A 25851-nucleotide genomic window follows, 5' to 3' on the forward strand; every position below is an offset into this window, starting at 1 on the left:
CGGGATAGTTTTGGACCTTAAGGCCCAATGGGCTTCGAACGTCAAGTCCATTGACTTAAGTTGTGTGACAACTTAATGAATAATGATTCACAAAGGCCCAAATAGCCCAATGAATACCCTAAGGCCGGCCATTTAGAGAAAGAGTGGGTTTTGGACTTATTTACAAGTTTGCCACTCAAATGAATTAAGGTATAAGTGTGACTTTATAACCATAATTCATTGAGGGTTGTTTTTGGGGAAATTGGAGAAACACAAACTCTCCTTTCTCTCCAAAAATGGCCGGCCACCCTTGAGGAAAATATCTAGCAATCTTACTTCCTCAAGGTCACTCATTTCTTCTCCAATCTTACCTTGGTGTGGAGACTTAGAGGTTCTCAATTTTGGGAACTTGGAGAAACCTTTTCATCCATCCAAATCCATGGATCTAAGATGCAAGGAATGAAGGCCCTCTCTTTGGGTGATTAGCCTTTGCTTATGCAAAGAGGAATCTACAAAGGTATTGATTTCTCAACTCACTTTGTTTTGAGTTGAGTCTTGGTTCACCTATCTACTAGGCTTTGAAGTTCATGGGTTAAGTTTTGTTTTTGAGTGCATATAAACATGATTCCGCCTTTTAATTGTTAATTGCATGTTGTTGATGTTGCTCAAATGAACTTGTTTTTCAAAAATCTTCCTTCAAGTGGTATCAGAGCCTAAGTCTAATAGTTGGTGAATCCTTTTAGGTTTTGTAGTTCATAGTTTGTGATTTGAATGTTGTAATTGTTACAAGCTTTATTCTTGCTTCTTTGAATGTAAATTTTGTTAGAAAATTTGCCATCTCAAATGTTGTAGATGTAGTTCATATGAGCATGAATTTTGGAGCTAAAATTTGGTGCCATGTTTTTGGGGAAATTCGGCCAAATCCAAAGGGTGGATTTTTGGGTTCTTGTTTGACTTGTTAAAAGTGTTTTAAAGTGACTTTTGGAACCCCTATGTACCCTAGTATGGTTGTATGTTATTTCCCTTAAGTTTGAGTGGTTTTGGTATGTTTTTGGGTGAAGAATGTTCATGGAGCTCTTATGGGTTTTCATGGATGTTCTTCATTGTTCTTGATATGTTCTTGCCAAGAACAAAAGGTTTGGTGTTTTGATTCAAAGTTTTGATTTATTTCATAAAGTTTTTGTTTTGAATTATTTCTTATGTTTAAATATCTTAGATATTTGTTTTGAAAAATTAAAGAAATTTTAGTGGGTAGGTGTGTAATGATTTATTCCATTTCACACACCCCACTTACAAAACTTTGAAATTTTTTATATACTTTGCTTCAATGGCCGGCCACCCTACTCAATTAGGGTCCTTGTGGGGCTTTTATGCAATTACATAAAGTTTTGATACTTTTGTGTATTTGTAGTTTGACCCAAAAGTTTACGTTTTTATGTAAAGGTCCAAAATCACTAAAAGGACAAATTGTTTTGCTCCTTTAATGAAGTTTTAGCTTTTGTGGAAATTTTTGGGTTCTAGTTGTAATTACATGAAGTAGTGGATTTTTGTGTTTTTACAAAGTGACCTCAAAAGTTTAAGTTTTTGCAAAATAGCCCAAAAGTTGAGGTTAATTGCACTATGGCCCAAACAAGTTGAGGTCATAGCATTTTGGCCCAAATTAGGTAGAGAACAAAATTGTTTTGTCTCTTTAAATGAGAATTGGATTTTCATTTCATTTAGCTCCATTTAAATCAATTCTATGGATACAAAAACCAAATGAAAATGTTGCATTCAAGTTTAATTAGTTAAAGCGTTAATTAATTAAAGAAAGGGTGATTATGAACCTAAGCCTACTATAATTGAGCTATGTGAAAGGCCGTTTCAAATTTGTTTGAACCATGGGAATGTGTAGATTAAATTTTGGTTGTAATTTGATATGATCAATTGTTGTAAAAGAGCATAAGCTCTTCTTTACTTTAAAGTAATTTGATTTGATCAATTGTTGTAAAGAGCATAAGCTCTTATTTACTTTGAAGTACTCCTTTCTTGTTTTATTCGATATGCATGAAATTGGAGTAGTTGGGTCCAACGCCCAATAAGACAACACGCCTTAATGTGATTAAACGCGTAACTAAAATCAATCACCATCCCTAGACCGAGATTCAACACTAGGCTCGTGTTGAATCGAATCAAAGGTTCATAGTCATCCTAAGGCCCTAAGGCAACTATATAGTCCATCAATGAATGCAAACCTTATGTTAGTAGTATCATATACTCTTGCTTTAAAAACCGTTTTAAAAGCTTAGTGGGAGTATTATATACAACTAAATCAATCAAATGGACCAATAGTTGTAATAGGATCAAAATTGTTTTAATTAGATTAAAATGAATATTTATGTGATGAGACCTAAAACCCTCAACCAAACCATTATTAAGTTGATAAGCGAGAGATGCTTTGAATATCTCTTCGTGGTCTTCCACCGTGGTAGGCTCCAATCGTTTGTGACTTGTACACCGGCTTCACCCTATCATGGGGGAGTACAAAGTGCATGCTTACACTCAGGAGGAGTTTATACGCATATGATGAGGTGAGTGTAGGCAACGAGGATGGCCAATATCATATCATTGTGAGGCTATTCTTGAACCCCTTCATGAACTAAGCATGGTGGGAATAACTTAACTAAGTGCAATGGCGCCGATATCATATCATTGTGAGGCAACATTCTCTAGAGGCCAAATAAGATGGGTACTTGCAAGAGATGCAAATGAGTAAGCGTACTCTCTCATTATTCTTAATGCTAGCCAATATCGTATCATCGTGAGGTGGGCTTGGTAATAGTGAGCCTCCGATACCCTACTAAGAGTTTCCTCCAAAACTCTCGAATTCCGATGAGGGATATGGAATTTGCCAAAAATAGTGGGTGGTGCTATTTGATTTAAAGACCCGAATCAAATGGCTTAAAATCAATCAATTTATATTCGTTATGTATTTGTTTACCAATATATTTGCAAACGCTATCCAAAACTTGACAAAAGAAAAGCCGAATGCTTTAATTTCCGGACTTAGTTCTACAATCCCATAGATTGTCTTTAATGGCTTGTAGATGTAACTAAGTAGTCTCATCCTCACAATCTTCCCATTGATAATGTATCATTGGAAGAATATGTTAGATAAGTCTAACATGAGAAGGACAACACTTTTAATGTCATAATTCTTCAAATACAAATTGTTGTATGAAGAAATGAGAGTTGCCTTGAACAACTCTTGAAAGTTTGTAATTATGTTTAGAACATAATGGTTGGTTGACAAAAATAGTCCATCAACATGGACTTATGATGATTTTGAATCATTGAGTGTTGAAGTGTTAAACCACTTAACGAGACGGAAATTAGGCAAGGACTTCACCTTTGTGTCCCTATCCTAATGGTTCACTAAGTTTATTGTAAACTATATAGTGAACAAAAACCACACACTCTCCAAATTGTTTGATGTGTATAACACAATTGAAATAAGTTTCAAGAGAGATAGTGGGAGTTTAGGGACCATGACTATTGTAGTCAAAGGAGAAGTCAAATGAAGAAGGCAAAATAACTCCAAGGGAACAAACTTTCTTTATGAAAGGATGGACATTGGAAGGGGTATTTGCAAGAAATGTCTTGCAAGTGTCAAGAACACACCTTTCGAAGGTGTTGTAATATGTTCTTGAAATAGTTCAAAACAGTTGGTTCTTCTACTTGAATGCTTGATTCCGTATTAGTAACTATGTTTTACAATTGTTGTAAAAGTGTGCTAATAAAAAGTAGAAGATTAATGAGAGAAGAGAAAGTACTTCACATTCGGAAAGTGAATAAAATATAGATCTCTGCGAAAGCGGATTGTACTTACTTCCTCATATGAACTACCAAAGAAATTGGAAAATACTAAAGATTGTCTTTACATTCCAATTTTAAGGAACTTAAATCCGTCACTATAGTAGAGATGGATAAATGTTTTGTTTGACAAAACATTGTTCTTTATTAATCAATAATTAGATTATTGTAATTTAAATTGGTTGTCTCTATAGTAGAGATGATGTGGTAGTTTAACTGTTTAGAATACGATGATGCTTAAAACCCAAAAGGTTGCAAGGTACTGACTAATCCCAACTGAGTTGTGATACCTCTAAAACATAAGTTACGAGTTGGTCATAGATGGATGCTTTGGATCGTTAGATCCGGATCCAATACCTTCTTGTTCAAATTGTATAGAGGCGAAATGTTCGAATCTTTATTCTTTTGGAAAGAAGAAAGAATCACAAAGTTGTTGAGGTTAATTCACTTAGATGTTAGTGGCACTTGTCCACAACATAATACTACTCATGTTGTATGACATTCACCGAAGATCACTCTCGGTTGGACTATAGTTTATTTTGAATAAACACAAGTCCGAATACTTTGCAAAAGGTTTCAAAGAATTCAAGAAATGTAAGTAGATGAGTAAGACGTCTAAAGTATTTACCTCCTTAGATTTGATCCAAGGAAAAAGTAACACTTTAGATTAATTTCCTTGAAAAATATCAAGGAAAGTAGCATCGTAAGATAATGAATTTCCCCATTAGGAGAAGAATGAACATGAATAAGATTTAGTTCGTTGGACATTATCAATTACCCATATATATATATGATATATACTTCTAAGACAACCTAGTTCCTATACCACAAGCTCCAAGGTAGTCCAGAAGGATTTATAAATCGTCTCAGTTGAATGGTTTGAACTTTATGACTATGTCATAGAGTTGCACCTCTTAATTCGAAAGAAATAAGAATGAAAATCCTTATGACTACATTGAGTGTATATACGATATATACTCAAGGAAATGGTAAAGTACCATTTGACCCGAAATAATGAAACCTTCACAGCTAATTGGTAGCTTAAGGTGACTACACTCAAAGAGAATGGTTGACTTTGAAGAAACCATCTTTGACGTAGTCTTGGTTTCAATTAATTCGAAGATTGCTAGCTAAAACTAAATGGTGATTTAATGTTTGGACATAATATGGGTTTCCGAAACCATTATTAAGATAGTCTTGATAATATATGTCTAAAACTATAAATCACAAGACAGGTTAGTTGTAGAGATCCATCCATCATGGATCTTAGCAAGCTAGTGGGAGCTATAAGCGTCTTATGACAAAAGATCAATTGTTTGATTTCTCATAAAGATGTAAATGAATCTTTTGTTTACTAGGTTTACAAAAGATTAGTGGGAGTTAATCGTATTCCTAAATTTAAATATATATATATATGATATATTAATTTTTGGAAATGAAAAGAGTACTTCTTCGTTAAAGTTATTCTATAACGATAGAATGTATATGGGAGATATAGTCTATATAATGGAATGGAAATCTATAATGATATATTTCAAGATATAATTGGATTATATCAATCCCTAAAATAGACAAGAGATGCTAGGAAGTTTCTCATTTGATGATAAACTTCAATTAGAATGACAATTCTAGTGAGACTAGGAAGTTGTTCTTCTCAAAGGGAATGTACCCTTTGACTCCCAAAGAAATAATGCGTAAATAGAATCCTTTATGCATAGGCAGAAAGGTGATTTATGTATTTCATATTGTATGAAAAACATTGATATAAGATGTACCCAGAAAGGTACAAGATGATATCAGTGCAAGCCTAGGATCAGAACCATGGCAACTGTCAAGTGAATCCTTAGGTATTTAAGAAATACTAAGGATGGATTCCTCAAGAATGAGGAAGAATTAGAGTAATGTAATGGAAGCGTAAATGTATTAGATTATGAATCTAATCCATCATAGAATATCTCTTCATTATGAATGAAGTGATAATGAGATATCTCTTTATTATGACTAAGGAGATATTTGGGTGGAAACGTTAAAAGTAATGACTTTAATGTGTTCCATCATGTATGCAAAATATATTGCCATATAGAAGCTTACAACATTGTTGTTTGGATGGGAAAGTTCATTTATGAACTCTCCATTCGGTTCCAACCAGAAAGTGTATGACACTAATGGGGCGATAGCTTAAGCCAGGGAATCAAGGTCTCATCAAGGTCCGAACTCAAATGAGAGACTGAACCACATGATTGAGAATCATGTATAATGGTGACGTCGTTATTCTCAAGGTTGCTTCTATGGATAACATATAGATATCCATTGTCTAGGCCTACTACTCAGCCATTTATGAAATGACTACAGAAGAGGTATCATCACTTATGACTAAGCTGATTGGCTCTAGTGCAAGTGGGAGATTGTTGGAAATGTGCCCTAAAACCAATCATATGATGATACTTTATGGACATTTCACATGTTAAACTAATCTAGTTTAATATTAAGGGCAAACATTATTGTTTGAGCCGTCTCATATAAATGTTATATGCTTAAACGATAAGTCCAAGGAATATGTGATTGGAAGAATGCGATCTAAAGAAGTTAGATTCATGAGACCATTCTTTCGTTGACACATCCTAAACGTTCCTGATCATAGGATTGTCAATTGGGCATTGACAGTCCGTTAAGATCAGTACGTGCCATGTCTTCTCTCAGGGAGAGTGACTAGTCTCGAGTCATTGGTGTGTGTGACATCAAGACAAGTACGTAGGTGCTCAATAGAGAATGAGTTCACTGAACACGATCAACGAAGAGTTCTCATATTCATGTCACATGAGAATTCATGGTTGGGATAATGCAAATTAGTCTTTTGACCTGAGGCATCACAGTTGTCTTGTGGTTAGGTCCTTAATCTTTGATTATGTCAAAGTCACTCCATCAGGAGGGTGTCCACGGCATCGTTGGGGTTAAGCCACTTAGCCATGGAGGCAAGTGAATGCGCAACAAGGGATCTCTAACCTTCAAACTGTTTGAGGGAGAATACTCTATGATATGATTAAGAATCTTTGGCCAAAGTATGAATGAGATTTAGGAATGTGTTCCAAATTACATTCAAGGTAATCATATAAGCACAAGACTCACATTGGATAGTAGACATGAATAAACTATCAAACCAAACAATGTGGTCAAGAGTATTGTATTAGAGAAAGACCGTATTGCATTTGTAATCCTAAAACTGAATAGGTTCTCCACCTCTTCTGATTAGCTTGGGTAACCATGACATGCTGCTAGGCGTCAACCATGGTTTGTGGAAGCCCTAAAAGTGTATTATCACTAACAGGAGAATTGAAAGTAAGTTTCAATTCACAATCGATTTGAAAGAGTTTGAATCGCCCACTGCCTCGCTAAAAGGAACCTAATGGATCGTACACCGTGTAAGGTAGAGATTGAAGATTCAACGGAGATGAGTAAGAATAATTAAATGGTTTAATTATTTATGGCAAGGATTAATTAATATGATTATTAATCAAACGAATAAGTTCGTTAAAAGACCTCGGGATAGTTTTGGACCTTAAGGCCCAATGGGCTTCGAACGTCAAGTCCATTGACTTAAGTTGTGTGACAACTTAATGAATAATGATTCACAAAGGCCCAAATAGCCCAATGAATACCCTAAGGCCAGCCATTTAGAGAAAGAGTGGGTTTTGGACTTATTTACAAGTTTGCCACTCAAATGAATTAAGGTATAAGTGTGACTTTATAGCCAAAATTCATTGAGGGTTGTTTTTGGGGAAATTGGAGAAACACAAACTCTCCTTTCTCTCTAGAAATGGCCGGCCACCCTTGAGGAAAATATCTAGCAATCTTACTTCCTCAAGGTCACTCATTTCTTCTCCAATCTTACCTTGGTGTGGAGACTTAGAGGTTCTCAATTTTGGGAACTTGGAGAAACCTTTTCATCCATCCAAATCCATGGATCTAAGATGCAAGGAATGAAGGCCCTCTCTTTGGGTGATTTGCCTTTGCTTATGCAAAGAGGAATCTACAAAGGTATTGATTTCTCAACTCACTTTGTTTTGAGTTGAGTCTTGGTTCACCTATCTACTAGGCTTTGAAGTTCATGGGTTAAGTTTTGTTTTTGAGTGCATATAAACATGATTCCGCCTTTTAATTGTTAATTGCATGTTGTTGATGTTGCTCAAATGAACTTGTTTTTCAAAAATCTTCCTTCAGAATATTCCACTACAGTTAACGGAATATTCTAACCGCGTCAGGTAACGACCGTTAACATCTGTTAGGGCTTTAACGGAATATTCTCTAATTCCGTTAGGGTTTCACACACGTGCCAGGCACGTGCCCACACGTGGTCGGCGAGTCTGGCCGTGCGTTGGTCGGCGCGTGGCAGCACATGGGAGGTCAGAAAATTATTTTAAAAATATGGTGATGTTCGTGAGGTTGAGTAGAGCCTGTTGGTATATTCAAACACCCCATTTGAGTAATGTATGAGAAGTTATTACCTAAGGTTGGTTATGTGCGTTAAATTGGCAGTTTTATAGTTGTTTCGCATATAGGTGAGGACTATCCGGAAGATGAGCGCAGCCACGTGACGCTTGAGGCTTACGATCCTTCTACGTATTAGTGAGTTGGCTTTTGTTTTCAGTATATATATATATATATATATATATATATAGATTGATTGGTATCTTTCCAGAAATTACATTTTAATGGTTTTATAATTGAAATGCCACGTCAAATATCGTCGATATTATTATTGTTATTGTGTTAGTTATGCTTTGGTGACGCGGACGTTCAGGTAAGTCAGGTGAGTATGTTGTTAGTGATAGATGTGATGTTGATGAGATTGAGTTATAGCTTATATTCCTACACCTCGGTGATTGTGCTCTACCAGAGCAGGGCCTAGCATTCACGTGATCGTTCACCTTCTGCACCGTATGCTCACCTTGGATCCAAGGCAGGTGCCAGCCTGTCGTATAGACCACTATAGGTGGTTCCGACTCATGTGCAGGATAGTGGTTGAGGAGCTATAGTTTCAGCCGTACAGGTCACTTTAGGTGACTCCGGCTGATGTACTGATATTACTGGCATATTATGATTTGTTTTATCTCACCTACTTGATGCTTATACTACTTGTTTGGATATTCTGACACGGCATATTCTGGCATGGCATATTTGAGCTTTATCGTTTTAGCATGATTTGATATACGAGTATGTATGGTATTTTCTAGAAAGTATACGGGTTTTACAGAGAATGAAATGATTTTGAAAATGAAATGATTTTGAAAAGCTTTGTTTTTGCCCACTCACATTTTCTGTTTTGGGCCCCTCCAGGTTTTAGGTAGCGAGGACGTGGGTGACGAAAGAGGCATTGAAGCATTTCTGACAGAGCACCCACCATGTAGGATTTTCTAGTTATCACTTATGTAGTGTTTGTTTATTCTGGACTGCACCTAGGATACTTAAACTTCTACTTTGCTTTTCTCCTTCCATGTTTGTCACTATCTCTCACTGATCTTTTTATTGTAAATTATCTTGTTGACTTTATTTTTATCGTATTTTCACTCTTTTACTTCCGCATTGCGCACTTGGCTACGTCACCCTCACGTGATGGCCATCACGCCCCAATTTTTGGATCGGTGTGCGTCAATATCTACCACTTTTCCAGCCCCATATAGAACCCCTCACTGGGGATGCTCTAAGAGAATTTTGGCCAAAATGCATGGGATGGCTCTTTGTAGAAGATATTTTCCTTCAATTTTTGTTGGAAATTATTATTAGCACTCCAAAAATCTAATTTCACACTGCCAACTTTCTGAAAAGTTTTTTTCAATTGAAGCACGATTGCCATATGATAAATTTAACATATACTAAAACTCATTTTACACTAAAACACTGTTTATAAGCATAGTGATCTTCCAATTTTGTGCTTGTTTAGTTTTTTTATTTTTTTTTAAATTTCAATTTCTGGCATTAGCCAAAATGCCCTAGTTTGACATCTGGGATGCACTCACAGAGTCGTTCAGCCTCTTGCTTCCTGCTTCATTTTCATTTGAAAGTAAAAGCTGTTATTGCAATTCAATTTCCTAGCCCTTTCCCTTGAATGAGAAATCCAAAACCCGAAACCCAAAACCCAAAGCTCACTCATACGTCACCCATCTGCTTGGCTTACCACTTTCCTTATCTCCCAGTGGTTCGTTTCGATTTGATTTCTATGAGTTCTTCGTTGATCCTTACCTTCAACATTTCCCAATTTGGTTTTTTTTTTTTTTTTTTTTTTTTTTTTTTTTTTTTTTTTTTTTTTTTTGTTGTGCTTCTTTAGTAGTGGTTTTGATTTGGTTTTTTTTGCGTTGTTGTTTTTACTTTCTTGGATTTTTTTTTCGACAGTTTGATGAATTTGTGTGTAAGTTTTTAGTGTTTTGTTAATTACGTATTATTTGAGGTCTTGAGTAAGCTCATGCACCTTTGTAGATGAGTGCATGTTAATTTCTAAGAGTGTTGAAGTTTGTAAGCATGCTTGCTTATGATGTATATCAGAAGCAGTTTAAGATAGTACCAAATGGAAGAGCTCATATTCAATTCCGTATTACTAATCAAAAGCTTTAAAACCAACACAACTATGAAAACTTTGTGATGCATAAATGCACACAACCTTAAATTTTAGCAAAATTTTATTTTTTTCACAGAATAACAATCACATTTGGGAGTGAGTAATCATAAGACCAAACCTGAGTTGGAAATGAATTTGGATTACAACTATTGAGAATTTAAGATGAATAGTAACAATAGGACCAAAATTGAGCGTGGAATGAATTTGGATTACAACTATTGAGATGGATAGTCGTTGTATGCAAGTTTTGAGAAAATAGTATTGAGAAATTAGCCAAAACATTTCAGAAATACAAAATCTAAAACTATAAGTTCTAAAAGTCTGCATGCTATGCACAGTCACAATTGCAATCTAGTCATTTCTACAATTGAACACTACCACTGCAACTATTTTTGACCTGAAGATTGCCACTATTTCTAGAACTAAATATGAAAGTATCAATTTTGAGGCAGCAGTTACATGGAAAGAAAGCCCATGAGGAGAGGATTAAAATTCTCTCTTGGGTCGCTGACCAATTTCGTCAGATTTGGTCAAAAAATTGGCCAAAAAGCTAGAAAATGTCACTGGACATTGAGTTTCAACATGTGGGGTGTTGTGAATGCTTAAAATACACTATAAAAGCTCTCCAATTCCCTCAAATTCCTCCATTTTTAGAAATCCTTTAAAACAAATTCATAATTGAATACACCTAGAATGTTATAAATGTAGTAGCGAAAATCTATCGTCTTCAATCTTGACGAATTTGTACCTAAAAACAATCAAAACCTTCGATCAAAGACCTAAGCCTCACATGCCTACGAGATGGGGGGTGGGGGTTCACGCCAATGGATCTCTGATGCCTAAGTTAGTTTCTCCGAAAAGAGTGTGTTTAGGGCTGGCAAAAGCTTACCGAAATTTGGTAAAGATTGAGGTATTTATAGAGGAGTGGCCGGCCATAATGTTATGGTTTTACCCTACACATGTGGTATCCTATTGGCAAAGGTGTATGGAAAGAATATTCTCAAGATATTAAATAGGAAATAATATCTTGAGATAATGATGGAAGTATCCCCAATTGATTGAAATAGGGATTACTTAATTGAATGGAGTTAATCTTTAATTGGGAATGTATTAAAGATAGGATTTGGTAATTAATCCTTATCTTTAATGCTTTTGACTTTTCCTTGCCATGGGCAGGTGAACTATAAGTATTTGTATTCAGCTGCTTAGACCTTTAGGGTTGCTGAGCAGTGATGAGAGCATTTGAAAAGTCTGCCCATTTAATAAGGGCAATCTTGCCTTTCTTGAGAAAAAGTCCACGTGTCGCCTTTAGGTTTTTTGGGTTAGTTTAGGCTCCACAAATGGCCCCACACCTGTTGGGCTACATGTAGGAAAATGGTAGTAGGTGTAGAAGTCCTAAGCTACCTAGGTGTGCAGAGAGTCATTTCCCAATTTGATGTAAAGCTCATTCTTTGACTTGGAGATAAACTCTTCTAGGAAAGGGAAACCAATTGCCCATATACCTATTTAATTCTACCTTAAGTAAGGGATTAAATAAATTTGGAGAACAATTTTCATCCCTACAAGGAAGGGAAAAGCAAGAGGAAATTTGTTTCCCGTCCCTTAGCTTTCTTCTTCTCTTGCCCTTGCAAAAAGTTGTTTCTCGTTGTTGTTCTTCTTCTCTGCGCATGCACCATGGTATGAAAATTTTTAATTTTCCTTCTTAATTTTATGGAGCCTCAAGTCTTGAAAAATTGGCTCGATAAGGTCAGGGCAGGGACTTGGCATCCATGGGGCTGCTACGTGAATCAAGCAGCTCAAAGAGCTGCTACAATGCGATGCGACTAGCTGGTAGAGGCCAGGAATCAACTCGGCTTGGGTCGAACAGCTGGTGGCGTAAGCTTGGCTCGGCGCGCGGCTAGTGTGGACCAAGAATTGTGTGGTTGGGGCCACAACTTGGGCACGAGACGATGTGCTTAGCAAGCTAGGCATGAGCCCGTGCTGCTAAAGAGAGAGAAATTTGTGCTAAGGCCTATGTGGATCAGGCATTTGCTAGAAAGAATGAAGAAGGCGTGGGCCTCTTTCCGAGTTAGGTCATGAGGCCTGCTGGACTAAATCTCTGCAAGATGCACGGTAGAGGAGATAAGAAGACTAGGTCGTGGACCTAGTGTATGGTGCTGAAAACCTTGTCATTGATTTAGCTTCTCCAAAAAGGAAAAAAAAAAAAATTGTTAAGTCTGAGCCTGCAAAGCCTGCTGCTCCGAAGGTGGCCATGACTATAGCTAAGAAGATTGCCCAGTGTAAAGGTTTTGTGGTGCCCCAAGTGTTTGGATTTGTATCAAAATGGGCGTTTGGAGCTAAGTCAGGTTCGGCTTCTAAGAGGCTCGCCATAATGAAGAGCAGAAAGGTGGATTTTGCTGCTAAAGTGGTGCCAGAGCCTATTCCTCCTACTACTGCGACATATTCGTTTAATGAGATGGGGAAGTTTGCTTACATGGGCAGCTGTGAGAAGTTCACTAATTTTGTTTCTGAGGATTTTCTCAAGATTTATGCGTTGCTGAAGGCTGACCTGCTTGAGGACATCGATGCATGATCCAAGTTTTTTTATAGTGTCTAGAGGTGATTCGCTTAGAATCTTTGGCCAAGTGTCCTACCTACTCGAAAAGGTCTTATTTTCCTGCTACTATGCAGAACACTTTGATCTTGGTAGTTGACACTATGCACATTGATCAGGATGCTGCTAAAGCTGCCAAGGAGGTTGAGGCGGTGCTGGCGGCTTAGCTTTGCTGTACTGCTAAAGAGATTCAAAAACTCGAATCTAAGCTCACAGTTTTGAAGGGGTTTGATGTCTTTGCCCCCACTTCTATACAACAGGAAACCGTTCATCAAGAGTTCATCGATTTGAAAGCAACGTTTAGTGCCACTCAGGCGATGTTAGAAGTTACAAAGAAGGAAGTCAGTCGTTTTGCACCGATGGTCTAAGACCTTGAGCATGTCAATTCGGAGATTCGATCTCCTTGTTTTGCCAAGGCCAAGGAGCTTATCTCCATGCATGGTTATGAAGTCTAGATTTATTGTTTGGCTTCCCTTATCAAATGTTGTAAATTGTGCCACCATTCTCTAGTTAGTTTTAGGGTTAAATGCTACTTTGGGATCTTGTTGCTGGAAATATCATTTCAAGAGCTTAACTTCTCACATCAAAGGTTCTTTCATTCATATGCATTTCACGTCATTATTTCCAATTGATTCTGTCTAGTCAAAACTTCTTGCTGCTTTCACTCAAGCTGGGCACACACTTTAAGACAACCCACATGGGCCATCTGACAGTTTTTTCCCGAAAATGGATTTTCAACTGTAGATTTTTCCAGATTGATTTTGCACATGACATATGACTTTTTTGGTCCCCTTTATGTTTGAACATTAAACCCTCTTTATAAATATCATGCTAGGGTTCATTTGGATTTTGAGGCTAAGATTGGAAAATTTTTGAGAGCTTTATTTTTCATCTCCATCCCATATCTCCTAAGAGCATCAAGCATATTTTATGGGTAATGTTCTTCATCAAATATTTCTAAATCTATCTTTGAATTTGCTTGCTTAAATTCGTTTTATATGCTCATTTGTTTTGGCTAGGAGTTTTACATTTTCAGAAAAGAGTTGATTTTTGCTTTAAGCTACCTCTTGTATTCTTCATTGAAACCCTAGGCACAAAACCATATTCACGCATCAAACACCCAATCAATGCATATTAGGGCAGCATTGTCTTCATGGTTTTGTTTTGATTTGATGGTCAAGTTCTTCAAATTTCAAATCTTTAAACTAGCCCCATTTTCGATTTCTATCAGTTTCTTTTTTCAACTATTTGACTTAGAAATTAACTAGTCATTGAATCCATATTGCACACTATTATCATTGCATATCATGTGCATTTGTTGTGTGTTGGTCTCAGTGCCACAAGGTGAAGAGTTCAAGATGAGTTGCCATCTTATGAAGACTAGAGACAACACATTTTCAATGCCACAAGATGAAGAGCTTAGGAGGAGCTGCCACTTCGTGAAGACCGAAGGAATCCGTCTTGTGTAAGGTAAGGCTGTACAAAGGTAAAGCTGTTCTGTAGACTAGGTCTATGAGTTGAGCTTTGCATGGTACTTTGTAAGAATCTTGTTTACACTAGTGGATTAGACTCAGTGGAGAGTCCCCAGTCTTTTAACCTAATTGTTATTTGATATGTTTATAGACTAAGTTTACACTGCATATTATAAGCAATGAACTGAATTGTTGTTGACTATGATAACCTGTCTTGAACTAAGTTTGATTCCTAGATTTGCATTTGATTAATTGACGAATATGTACTTAGTTCACTGGTGAGCTTGACTAGTCAATCCATCACACTTTATTCGTAACTGTTTTGTCATTTCTATTTGCATAACGAACTGATATGTGTATGTGTTCAAGTTTAGGAATTATTGTTATGAAACTAATTTGGGAAGACTCTGATTAGTTGAACATTTTGGTCACTTAGGTTTTGTTCTTGCAGCTACATTTTTTATCACTGACTAACTTGTAACTAGTTGACTAGCTCATTTGACTAGTCTATTGTGCAAAGTTAAATTTTTATTTGTAGGATATTCTGCCTAGTTCCTAGTTTCAATGGTGAAGTGTCTCGTCTTAAGGATGCTGCCAGTAAGCTTGAGTCCACGGAAGTAAATCTACAAAATACGCTGTCTACTAGTGAGAACCTGAAGAAGAAACTGGATATGTTATCGGATGCTTACACACTGGGCTTGCTGAAAAGAATATGCAATTGAAGAATGTGAAGGTCAGTCACGAAGTGGCACTTACTTCTTATCAAGCCGATTTTTATAAGCTTGGCTATGTAGACCATCTCCAAGGTAGGCCATCAGATTATAAGTTTTCTGAGAAAGACTTCGAGACTTACTCATATCTCCAATTGATTTACTTGACTTTTTGTATAAGGATGCTTCGGTGGAGCAGCTGATGGTCAGACTGTCCAGGAAGGGGTGGCGAAGGATGAGCTGATGGCCAAATTGTCCAGGTAAGGGCGGCTGAGGATGAGCTGAAAGCAGTGTCTACTAAAGGTGTGGCAGTGGAGGAACCAGTGGTTGCATAGGCTGTCGATGAGTAGTCTTTTTTCTTAGACTTGGGAATTTTCTTCTTTTCCTTTTGTTCTTCTTTGTTTGAACTTTTTTAGCCTTTGAGCCAATTTATCAATTTGCTAGAAATTTAATAAACTGCTTTCTTTGCTTTGATTCATCCTTATGATTTCACCATGTTGCAAAACTTTACCATATAACGAGTGGCTGGGTAAGTTGCTTTGGTGAAGCAATTGATCCCACGTCATCACTTTAGGTTCTAGTTTTGGCTTAGAGGCTTTGGGAGCCTTGCCTACTCGAGTCGATTTGCAAGACTTTATTGTAGGAAAGGTGGTTGGGCGAGGTACTTCATTGAAGCAATCGATCTTACGTCATCATTTTAGGTTGCAGTCTTGGCTTTAATGCGCAATGAGCTTTGCATGCAAAAGGCGTTTCATGAAAGTTTTTAACTTATAGAGACAGTAGCCGGAAGCGTGGCTTTCGTAGAAAGTAGACGAGTCTGTGTGGCTATATAATTACTAACTTCAACTTCGATGGCTACACGAGCCTTACCTTCATAGGAGCCCTTGAAAAAATAAAGAAACCCGAAAGAAAAAGAAAAAAGAGAAATTGGGCCATGTTTTCCGGGAAAGACCACATTCACTCAGGCCAGTAGTCTTCTACTTTTAGTCACCTGCTCAATGACGGCCTTCCCAGTTTCCTGGGCTCTACTCGCTCATCTACAATCCAACCCAGCAATAATTGCAAAAATTTTAACTTATAAAGCTAGCAGCCAAACACATGGAATTCATAGAAACCAAACGAGACCGCGTAGCTACTATAGTAGTGAATCTTGGCTTTGATGGTTTCACGAGCCTTGCCCTCCAAGGTGAATTGCAAATTTTTAACTGATAGAGCCAGCAGCCAAATGCGTAGCTTTCATAGAAAGCAAACGAGTTCGTATAGTTACTATAGTCGTGAATCCCGGCTTTGATGACTCCACGAGCCTTGCTGCTTAAGGCTAATTGCGTGATTTTTAAGTTATGGAGCTGGCAGCCCAACACATGCCTTTCATAGAAAGTAGACGAGTCCGTGTAGCTACTATAGTTGTGCATTTCAGCTTTAGGTCATGCAAAACTTTTAGCCATAAATTGTCGGTCGGATGCATTGTTTTTGAATGAATAGACGGGTCAGCATAGTCATTAAACGCGTAAGTCTCGGCTTCCAATTGCCTAAAGCTACTAGTCGTTAGATCATTGGCCGAGTGTCTTACTTACTGAGGTAGATGACCATCGTGACCACTTCAGGCATTAACCCAGGCTCTCAGAGGTGTTTTAGGCTTAAGTTATGTGCGAAAACGTGATTTAGTGGCCTGACCTTTTGTACTGGTTCCCTAATCCTCTAAACTGAGTGTAGATCTCTACGGGTTTCGTGGGAAACAATGTAACTGATTCCGCAGGTCACGTGACTAGTATACTTTAGAGTCGAGTTATGCTCAGGAAGAATGCACACAGTGGGCAGACCATCCTGTCATGCGAATCTTTCATGGGCAGGGATCCTGCACTTAGTGTTTCTTCCAATTAAAGACTCAGGCTCCCGCAAAATTAAATCTTTTAGTCGGCTAAGAAGAAAAGACTATCGTGGACGATTCTGGGAATGTCCAGCGTAAGTAGTCGAAAGCCTTAAAAAACCTATCCACATCTGGATATTCCAGACTAGTTTATCATTTCAGCATGAGAGCAGACACAAATGGGTGTCAGGAAATTAGTTACCCTCTTGCGCTGAAGAGTATACCCAGATAGGTATCGAGGAATTAATTTACCATCTCGCACTGGAGAGCAAACACAGATGGATGTCGAAGAATTAGTTAACCCTTTCGTGCTGGAGAGCTTGGAAAAGTGTACCCAGATAAGTGTCGAGGGATTGGTTCACCCTCTCACATTAAAGAGCATGGAAGTCGTTGTTATGAGTGCATGATGTGCAGTTGAGGAAATCTGAACTGCTGGACAACTGAAGCAATCTTTAGCATGTGAGGTCTTGTTCGGGATCTGCTTGAGATTTCGAACTGCATGTGGAACCCGCATAAGGGTGTGAGTGGGAGCGACATCCTAAACTTAATCCAAGTGTTGCACCGTCCTTGAATGTTTCGCTGTGTACTCCCCAAGGGCTTGATTAGTGATTAGTTATGAATCTGAATGGATTGTGAGCTTCTTTACCTCTAATTTTTTCACTAGCCAGAGGGTGCTAGTAAAGCCTCATATTCTACACCGTCATTGGATGATTTGAAATTAAGAATGTTGTTGGCCTGACCGAAGGACGGGGAGCCACGGAGTATGAGTCCCCGCCACGGGACATGGGTCAGTGCGTCGGGGAGCAGCATAACAAGTTTGGCACAGCTGGGAGCCATTGTGCATGATAGCCGTAGCTGGAAACCGTAGAGCTAAGGCCGAATAAGGCCATGTTAAGCTGCAAGATACGGTGTTCAATTGTTTGTATTAAACCGTTCTAAGGCTAAGTTACGCGCAGTATGAGATGATGCTCGACTATTGGCATTAGGTGTCCAGGTAATGAAGACAAGGCATGCTTCTGATCCTTGGTAGTTAGAGGAACTCTTCTACAGGTTGGGCTGATGCGTCGTTCTAGTGCTTGTCTGCCCTCAGCATGCTTTTGGTCTAAGTTGCTGCATTCGTATAAATGTCTGCTAATGTTTGTGCCTTTATTGTTATGCATCTAGATTGTGTGAAATACTGCGTACTTCGTTGTTACATTTGTCTCATCATGCCTTCCTGATCAGCTTGAAAAAGATCTTGCATCGGTCAATAGATCACAAGAAGAAACAGTTGAGTGATGTTGTTGTTGTAGGGAAAATATGAGATTTATGTGGGATTTCTATTGACTAGCATGCATATACAATTCAAAATTTATATACGAAAACAACGGAAGCATGTCATCAATTAATATCAAAGCTCTAGTCATGAAAATCCCCTTCAAGATTCATAGGTTTATTTATGATGCATCAGAAACAATTTATTGAAGAACAAAGTTTAGGAGTAGTTTTATACCTCTTGATCTAGATCTTAGACCAAGGATGGACCACCTCCAAGCTCTTTGCTCCTTGAACTCCTTGAGCCTAGCCTCCCTCCATGCCTCCTCCACTTTGTTGTGAATGAGTGCTCCTAGGTCCTCTTCAAGTTTCCAAAATTGAAAACCTCTAAAGATCCTCACCCACTAGTGTAGTGAGAAGGATGAAGGAATAACCAAAGGGGTGATAAAATGATTAGCTAAAATCCTCCTATGGTGGTCGGCCCTTTGAGTGTTAGAGAGAGTTATTTTCTTTTATCTTTTGTTGTTTTGAACACCCAAAAAACCCTTATTAAACTTTCATTATAAAGTTCCTTTTATAACATAAAGAAACAAGTCAACAATTGATAAAGAAACAAGTCAACAATTGACCTTCTCTCTCCCTCTCTTTGGCCGGCCTTCTTAGTGTGGTTTGGGCCTTGGGCTTTTATTATTTCAAGTCATCCAATGCTTGAATAAAAGCCCAATGGGTTTAGGCCCAATGGGCCCAATTAAACCCGAACATTTCTTTAAGCCAAAAACGATCTTTTATCGCTTTTATGATTTCTTTAGACTTTCTAAATTAATCACAACACTTAATTAATCCAATTAATTATTTCCATCATCCATTAGTTACTCACTACAAGAGTGTATTGGTGAACAATCTTTTAGGTTCTAATTAGCAAGGCAGTGAGGTGATTGGCACCAATCCAATTGATTATATTTAATCCATCCACTTAGTGAATTAAAACTTACTTTTAATTCACCTTCTTCTTTGATGACTACATTTAATCATCTAGAAGAACTCACAAGCCATGAGTGACATCTAAACATATATCATGGCTACCCGAGCTAATGTAGAAGTTCATTCGGAGAACCTATTCAGTTGGAATTACAATGTAATTCGATCCTTCTCTAAAACAATACTCTCAATCACATCACTAGGGTATGGATATACTATGTCAAACCCCTAATGTGATTATGCTTTCTTATATGATTCAATTGAGTCGCATAGGAACGTTTTCCTTTATTACGCTCGAGACTTCGGCCGAAGATTCCCGAATCATATCTCAGAGTATTCTTCCTCTCATAACGAGGATCAGAGATTCCTTGTTGATCATTCACATGCCTACATGTTTAGATACCTTAACCCCAACAATACCGTGGACACTCCAATGGAATGTCGTTTGACATGATCAAAGATCAAGGACCTAACCATTAGACATCTATGATGTCTCATGTCAAAGGATTACTTACATTATTCCAACCTTCAGAGTTACTTGCTTGACATGTGAGTAGACCTCCATGCAAGTACTCTCATTCGATTGTGTTTAGTGAATTCATTCCCTTAATGAGCACCTACATACTTGTCTTAGTGTCACTACACGAATGGGATGAGACTTTCCATCCTTCCATTTGAAGCAGACATAGTATGTACCGGTCTATGCATTGTCAGTATCCCTCCGACAATCCTATGACCAGGAACCTTTTTGGACATAATGGTTATGAGAAGAAGGTCTCTGTAGTCTAATCATCATTAGATTACTTCTTCCATCAATCCATTGTCCATGGATTCATTATTTAGGACATATTTCGTTCATTGAGATAGTCCTAATTAGTATCTTTGCCTTCCGATGTATAAGAGTCATATATACATCATTACATTGTCCTGAAAGGTTTCTTCCAAAGATTGACTTTCAGGGCATATTTCCAACAATCTCCCACTTGCACTAAAGTCAATCACTAGTGTAACTTATACATGCTAGTTGAGTGAGCTTATGCTCGTAGGTTAACTTGGTTATGTATTTAATCACCTTTTAATTTAAAAGGGATTTACTTATCAAATGTTTCTAAAACATTTTGATGATGTCTCTTTCTTGTGTTCGAATACTTTGATGAGACCTTGATTCCATGGCTTGAGCTATCGCCCCATTACGTCGTAGTATCCTACTAACGACCTTATGGTTTGGATTCAATCATTGGTTCTAAAAGAACCCCTTTCATTCAAAACACCTTTTGAAGCAGTTTCTAAAACAATATATCGACATATATTTCGTTTGTATACTTTATACAAACTTTGCTCCAATCCTTGAGACCATTGTAGTACAATACTATCAATATATATTCATACGATTAGTACTTCATTCATTATGAAGTTCCATTTGTTTAAAATGGATTATTTTCACTTTGGTTCATAACCTAAGTGAATGCACGCTTCTAGAGTCCCACTCTGATGTTCCTTTCTTAAAGGCAATAATACTCTTTCAGTTGCTATGGTTCTGATCCTGGGATATAGTAATATCTTAAAGTGACAACCCATGTGGTTTTTCACCTTTTGATATTTACTCACAAGTCCATACATGTGTCCCTTTTGTGATTTTATGACACATTTATTATAAGGGTTATGAAAGTGATTTTCTATCATATAGTAAAATGCTTTCTTAAATCTTCAACATTTGAGATTTAATTTCCCCATATAACTTCCTTGAGATAGCCTTTGTTATATCAATAAGTCCAATTTCAAGTCTATACTTAAAATTAACCGTGTCATGTCTTGTCATTTTTCGAGTAACATCTAGGTTTGATCAAGTCTATCAAATAGACTTTATTCATATCTTGTTGCTCAAATTATGACATCACTCCCATTGGGCTTGTTGTAACTTAGCATTCATTCAAAAACTTAACACTTAAATTTTCTTGATTTGAATGCATATTGCTCCCACTAACTTGTTTTGGATCTATTGACAATCATTGAGATCCATTAGCTTATTAATGATGTCTCAACAATTTTGAGACTATCAACAACGCTAGCTAACACAAGTTATTTAAATGAATCATTTAAATGGTGTCATACACCATACTTCAAGTTTTAGTCATACTAAGACTTTAATGTAGTCATATAAGAATTATCCAAGTCTTTAGTGAAAGCATGGCTTCTACTAAGGATATAGAAACTCAACCATTCCTTCTAGGTGGTTGATATAATTCTTTATCAAAACTACATAGAGCATTATAGTTACATAAGGTGACGAATTCGGATTGTCTTGTTGTTAAACTATATGTTGTGACTCATTTTGAAACTATTCCCTTTTGTTTCATCAACTTGTCCATATGCTTTGTTATTTAGCTTGTTCTCATAAAAGAGAATGATGGACAACTCCCAACATATAACCATTTTATGCTAGGTTGACGAAACCTACATTCAAAGACTATTCTTTAGAATGTTACACAACATAGAATATTAACGTTTTGTAGAGCTTGAGTCTTTTAACAATTAAAATTATAAACTCTCAATAATAGTCAAGTACTATTATTATTTAGACAACTATAAACCAATCATATTCAAGTTTATATCCAATTTCTCACCTCCCACTATTTCTCATGACTTTAATGAGAAATCATTTCATACATTCAAAAAATGTATAAACGTGGAGTATACGGGTTGAGGACATTGTGTAGTAGCTTTAAAACCTTTCAAGCTAATTTGTTTCACTTTTCACTAAGTTGATGTCTTGTTATTAAGTGACAAAAATCTTTAAACATTTTATTGATTTAGACACTTCATTTTTGGTTTAATCACTAACACACTTGACATTTTAAAACAATTTTAAGAATGTCCAATTAATTGTTCAAAACTACTAATTGAATCAAGAGTGATCTTGATTATTGTGGTTTAAGTGATAACCATATAAGAAACGTTTTTCTTATTTCTAATATCATTATAATCATGTATCTCATCTAGGATACAACAAGACAATATTCAATTCATAACATTACTTTAAGGAAATATTTTATTTATTAGAAGGCATTCATCACATTACATTAATATGATAACACAAACATTCACAATGTTTAACTTAAAAGGAATTAGCTCTAAACATTTAGAGACTTATTTAAGTACCTTCAAACATTTAGGCATTAATAGTGGTCTTCCATCATATGAAGCCACATAATAAGTTCTTAACACAATAAGAAAGTTTAAAGACAATCTTTAAATGCCTAAACAAACTTCCCAAGTAGTAAGCAAAAACATGGTGACCGAACCCTTCTCCACTCTTTTCTTTGCTTGTTCCTCTTCTACTTAGCTCCTCCACCTATATACAATTATACAAGTGATTAGCACTTTATATCAAATATAAATATTTAGAAGATCTAACAATTAGAATTGAAGATAAGAACATAAACCATACCTTGTGGCTTGTCCTTAAGAGTTGCAAGGTATAATCTGCAATTCCTCTTCCAATGCCCCTCCTTTCCACAGTGGTGGCAAGCCCCCTTGGGCTCCATTGCCTTCTTTTTCTTCACTCCCCCTTTCGGCTTAAGAGTGGGTGACTTCTTTTCCTTCCCTTTGCCTTTGCCTTGCGGCTTAGACTTGGAAGAGGATGGCTTGTTGTAGGCTACTGCAGAAGTCCCTACAACGTTCTCTTTCATCATAGTTTTCTCAGCAGTTACTAACATGTTTAGTAACTCAGAGAGAGTACTATCCATTTTATTCATATTGTAGTTCATTACGAACTGTGAGAATGAATCAGAAAGAGAAGCCAATATAAAGTCCTGGGCCAATTCCCCGTCAAGTGGAGTACCTAGGTTCTCCAGTTGTTCAATGAATCCTATCATCTTCAGTGCATGTAGATGCACTGGAGCCCCCTTGACCATCTTGGTCTTCACAAGTTCACAGACAGTGCTAAAGCGACGGTTGCACGTCCCTTCACCATATAACTCCGTAAGATGGAGTATTATGGAAAATGCACTGTCCATGCCCTCGTGCTGTCTCTGTAGCTCCTCATTCATGGAAGCCAACCGATAGCACTTGGCTTGTGTGTCATCCTCAATGTGCTTGTCAAACTTAGCACGTTCATCCACAGTGGCCGAAGGGCCAAGAGGTATGTGAGGTGGAGCTTTGTCTAGTACGTAAACAATCTTCTCCAATGTTAGGAGAATCTTGACATTACGATACCATGATGGGAAATTGTGCCCCTCTAGGCAATGTTTGTCGAGTATTTTCGCGAGTGTGCTTCCAACCATATCTAAATACATAAACAATAAAATAAATTAGTTTGATTGTTGATTAAGTCACATGATTCGGGTTTTTGAACCGAATGACACCACCCACCATTTTTGGCAAATTCCATATCCCCCAAGATGGAATCCGGGAGATTTCAAAGAAAGCTCCTAGCAGGTTATAGGAGGCTCACTATTACCAAGCCCACCTCACGATGATACGATGTCGGCTAGCAAAAATAATAATGAGAGGGTATACTTACCCATTCACAACAACCTCTTGTGATTACCTATCTTATTGGCCTCTAGAGAATAATGCCTCACGATGATACGATGTTGGCACCATTTCTTCTTAGTTAAGTTCTTACCCACCATGCCGGTTTAGATAGGGGTCCAAGTATAACCTCACGATGATACGATGTTGGTTACACTCGTTGCCTATTTTCACCACATCAAATGTCTTTAAATAGATTCCTCCTGAGTATAAGCATGCACTTTGCACTCCCCCATGATAGGGTGAAGGCGGTGTACAAGTCATAAACGATTGGAGCCTACCATGGTGGAAGGCCACGAAAAAAATGTTCAAAGCACTCTTACGCTTTCAACTTAATATTGTATTTGATTGAGGGATTTTAAGGTCTCATCAATTTTATTTATTTAAACACATTCAAATAAATTGTGTCCTATTATAACTACTAGTCCAAAGTTTAATGAAATTAGTAGCATACAATATCCCCACTATTCGTTTTCATAAAACAAATCAATATCAAAATATTTTTCAAAATATTGGAGATACATATAACTACTAATTGTATTCATTATAGTTTAGTAGCGTATGATACTCCCACTATTTGTTTTGAGAAAAAACAAATCAATATCAAAAACGAATTTTTCAAATATTGGAAGTAACTACTACTACTACGGTTTTTGCATTCCCTTGAAATTGGACTTTATAGTCATCTTAGGCTCTTGGATGACCATGGACTTATTGGTTAATTCAACAACGAGCCAACATTGTTGAATAAGATCTCGGGGAGGTTGTGTCAATTTAATTACGTGCTTTCAATTCAATTAAAACATTTTTGATTGAGCCATTAGAAATGAAAGACAATGATTCATTGCTAATTAGGGCGTTGGACCCATTTAATCTTTTTATCTCATGTCAAAACCCTCTTTTAAATATGTCTCCTTACCAATAGTTAAAGAAACTCTAGTCTAGTACTAGAGGGAATCAACTAACTAAAAGAGATTAAGAAGTAATAAGAATTACAAACCGATTTGTACAAATTCCTACAAATTACACATACTAAGAGGGAGAGATAGATTAATGTCAAACATGATAAGGTCCAATTGAAATAGAAATTAAAACACATTCCCAAGGTTCAAACAATTTGAGTTTAGCGCCTTATTCTCGTAGCTCAATTATCGTTTAAGGCATAAGTCCATAGTCACCCATTTTCTAATTACTTAATCACATTAAATGATTAAATGGAATGCAACATAATCAATTAGATTTAGTGCATATGGGCATAATTAAATGATGAGTTTAAACATTAAACAAAATTAAAATCAAACATTTCAATTTTAAATAGTAGGGGTCTAAATGCAAATATGAAAAAGTTAGGGGTCAAACTATAAATACTAAAAGTAAAACCAAACTTTTCATGATTACAAAAGGACCCTCAAGTGGGAAATCCATTGAGTTTGGCCGACCATATGAAGGGGGAGGTGGGTAGGTCTCACCCACCTTGCATTATTTCAACATAAAGAAGAAAAAGAATTTAAATTATGCTTGCACTTGATTTTGCTTTAAGGAAATTAGGGAAAAAGTTTTAAAATATCCTAAAGAAGTCTAGGATTGAAAAAACCTTTTGTAATAAATATTGATGATAAGAATATCATCCAAATCCATAAAACAATTTATGAACTTAAATAAAACTATTTTCAAAAAACAAAACCATGAACACCAAGAACATAACCAAGAACTTCAAGAACACATTTTTCTAGCTTCAAAGTGTGTGTGTGAGGTTCAAAACAAAACACAAACACATAGCCAAAAATCCCCTTTTGCCGTGCCCTCCCTATGATTCAAAACCCCAAAATTTGTTCTAAACTCACTCTTCATTCATGCATCCAAAACACCTTTTGCATACATATCTTTTTCAACTATTGATTCACAATTTTTCAACATTTGAAAAACAAAAGATAAACATACTTTGAATGAAGAACTAATATGTCAAACATAAAATTAATACCCATATGCATAAAATCCAAAAG

The 25851-nt window shown here is 36.8% G+C and overlaps 1 protein-coding gene across 1 annotated transcript; it reads right to left on the reverse strand.

Moving 5' to 3' along the window:
• Positions 1–22650: 22650 nt before the first annotated feature.
• On the reverse strand, positions 22651–23598 carry LOC137737313 (uncharacterized). The gene is made up of 2 exons (XM_068476756.1): positions 22764–23598; positions 22651–22667 (listed from the first exon to the last, which is right to left on the reverse strand). The coding sequence occupies exons 1-2, from the start codon at positions 23596–23598 to the stop codon at positions 22651–22653; spliced, it is 852 nt and encodes a 283-aa protein (XP_068332857.1).
• Between the last annotated feature and the right edge of the window lie 2253 nt (positions 23599–25851).

Source organism: Pyrus communis, chromosome 6 (genome assembly GCF_963583255.1).
Source record: "Pyrus communis chromosome 6, drPyrComm1.1, whole genome shotgun sequence".
Lineage (NCBI taxonomy): Eukaryota > Viridiplantae > Streptophyta > Magnoliopsida > Rosales > Rosaceae > Pyrus > Pyrus communis.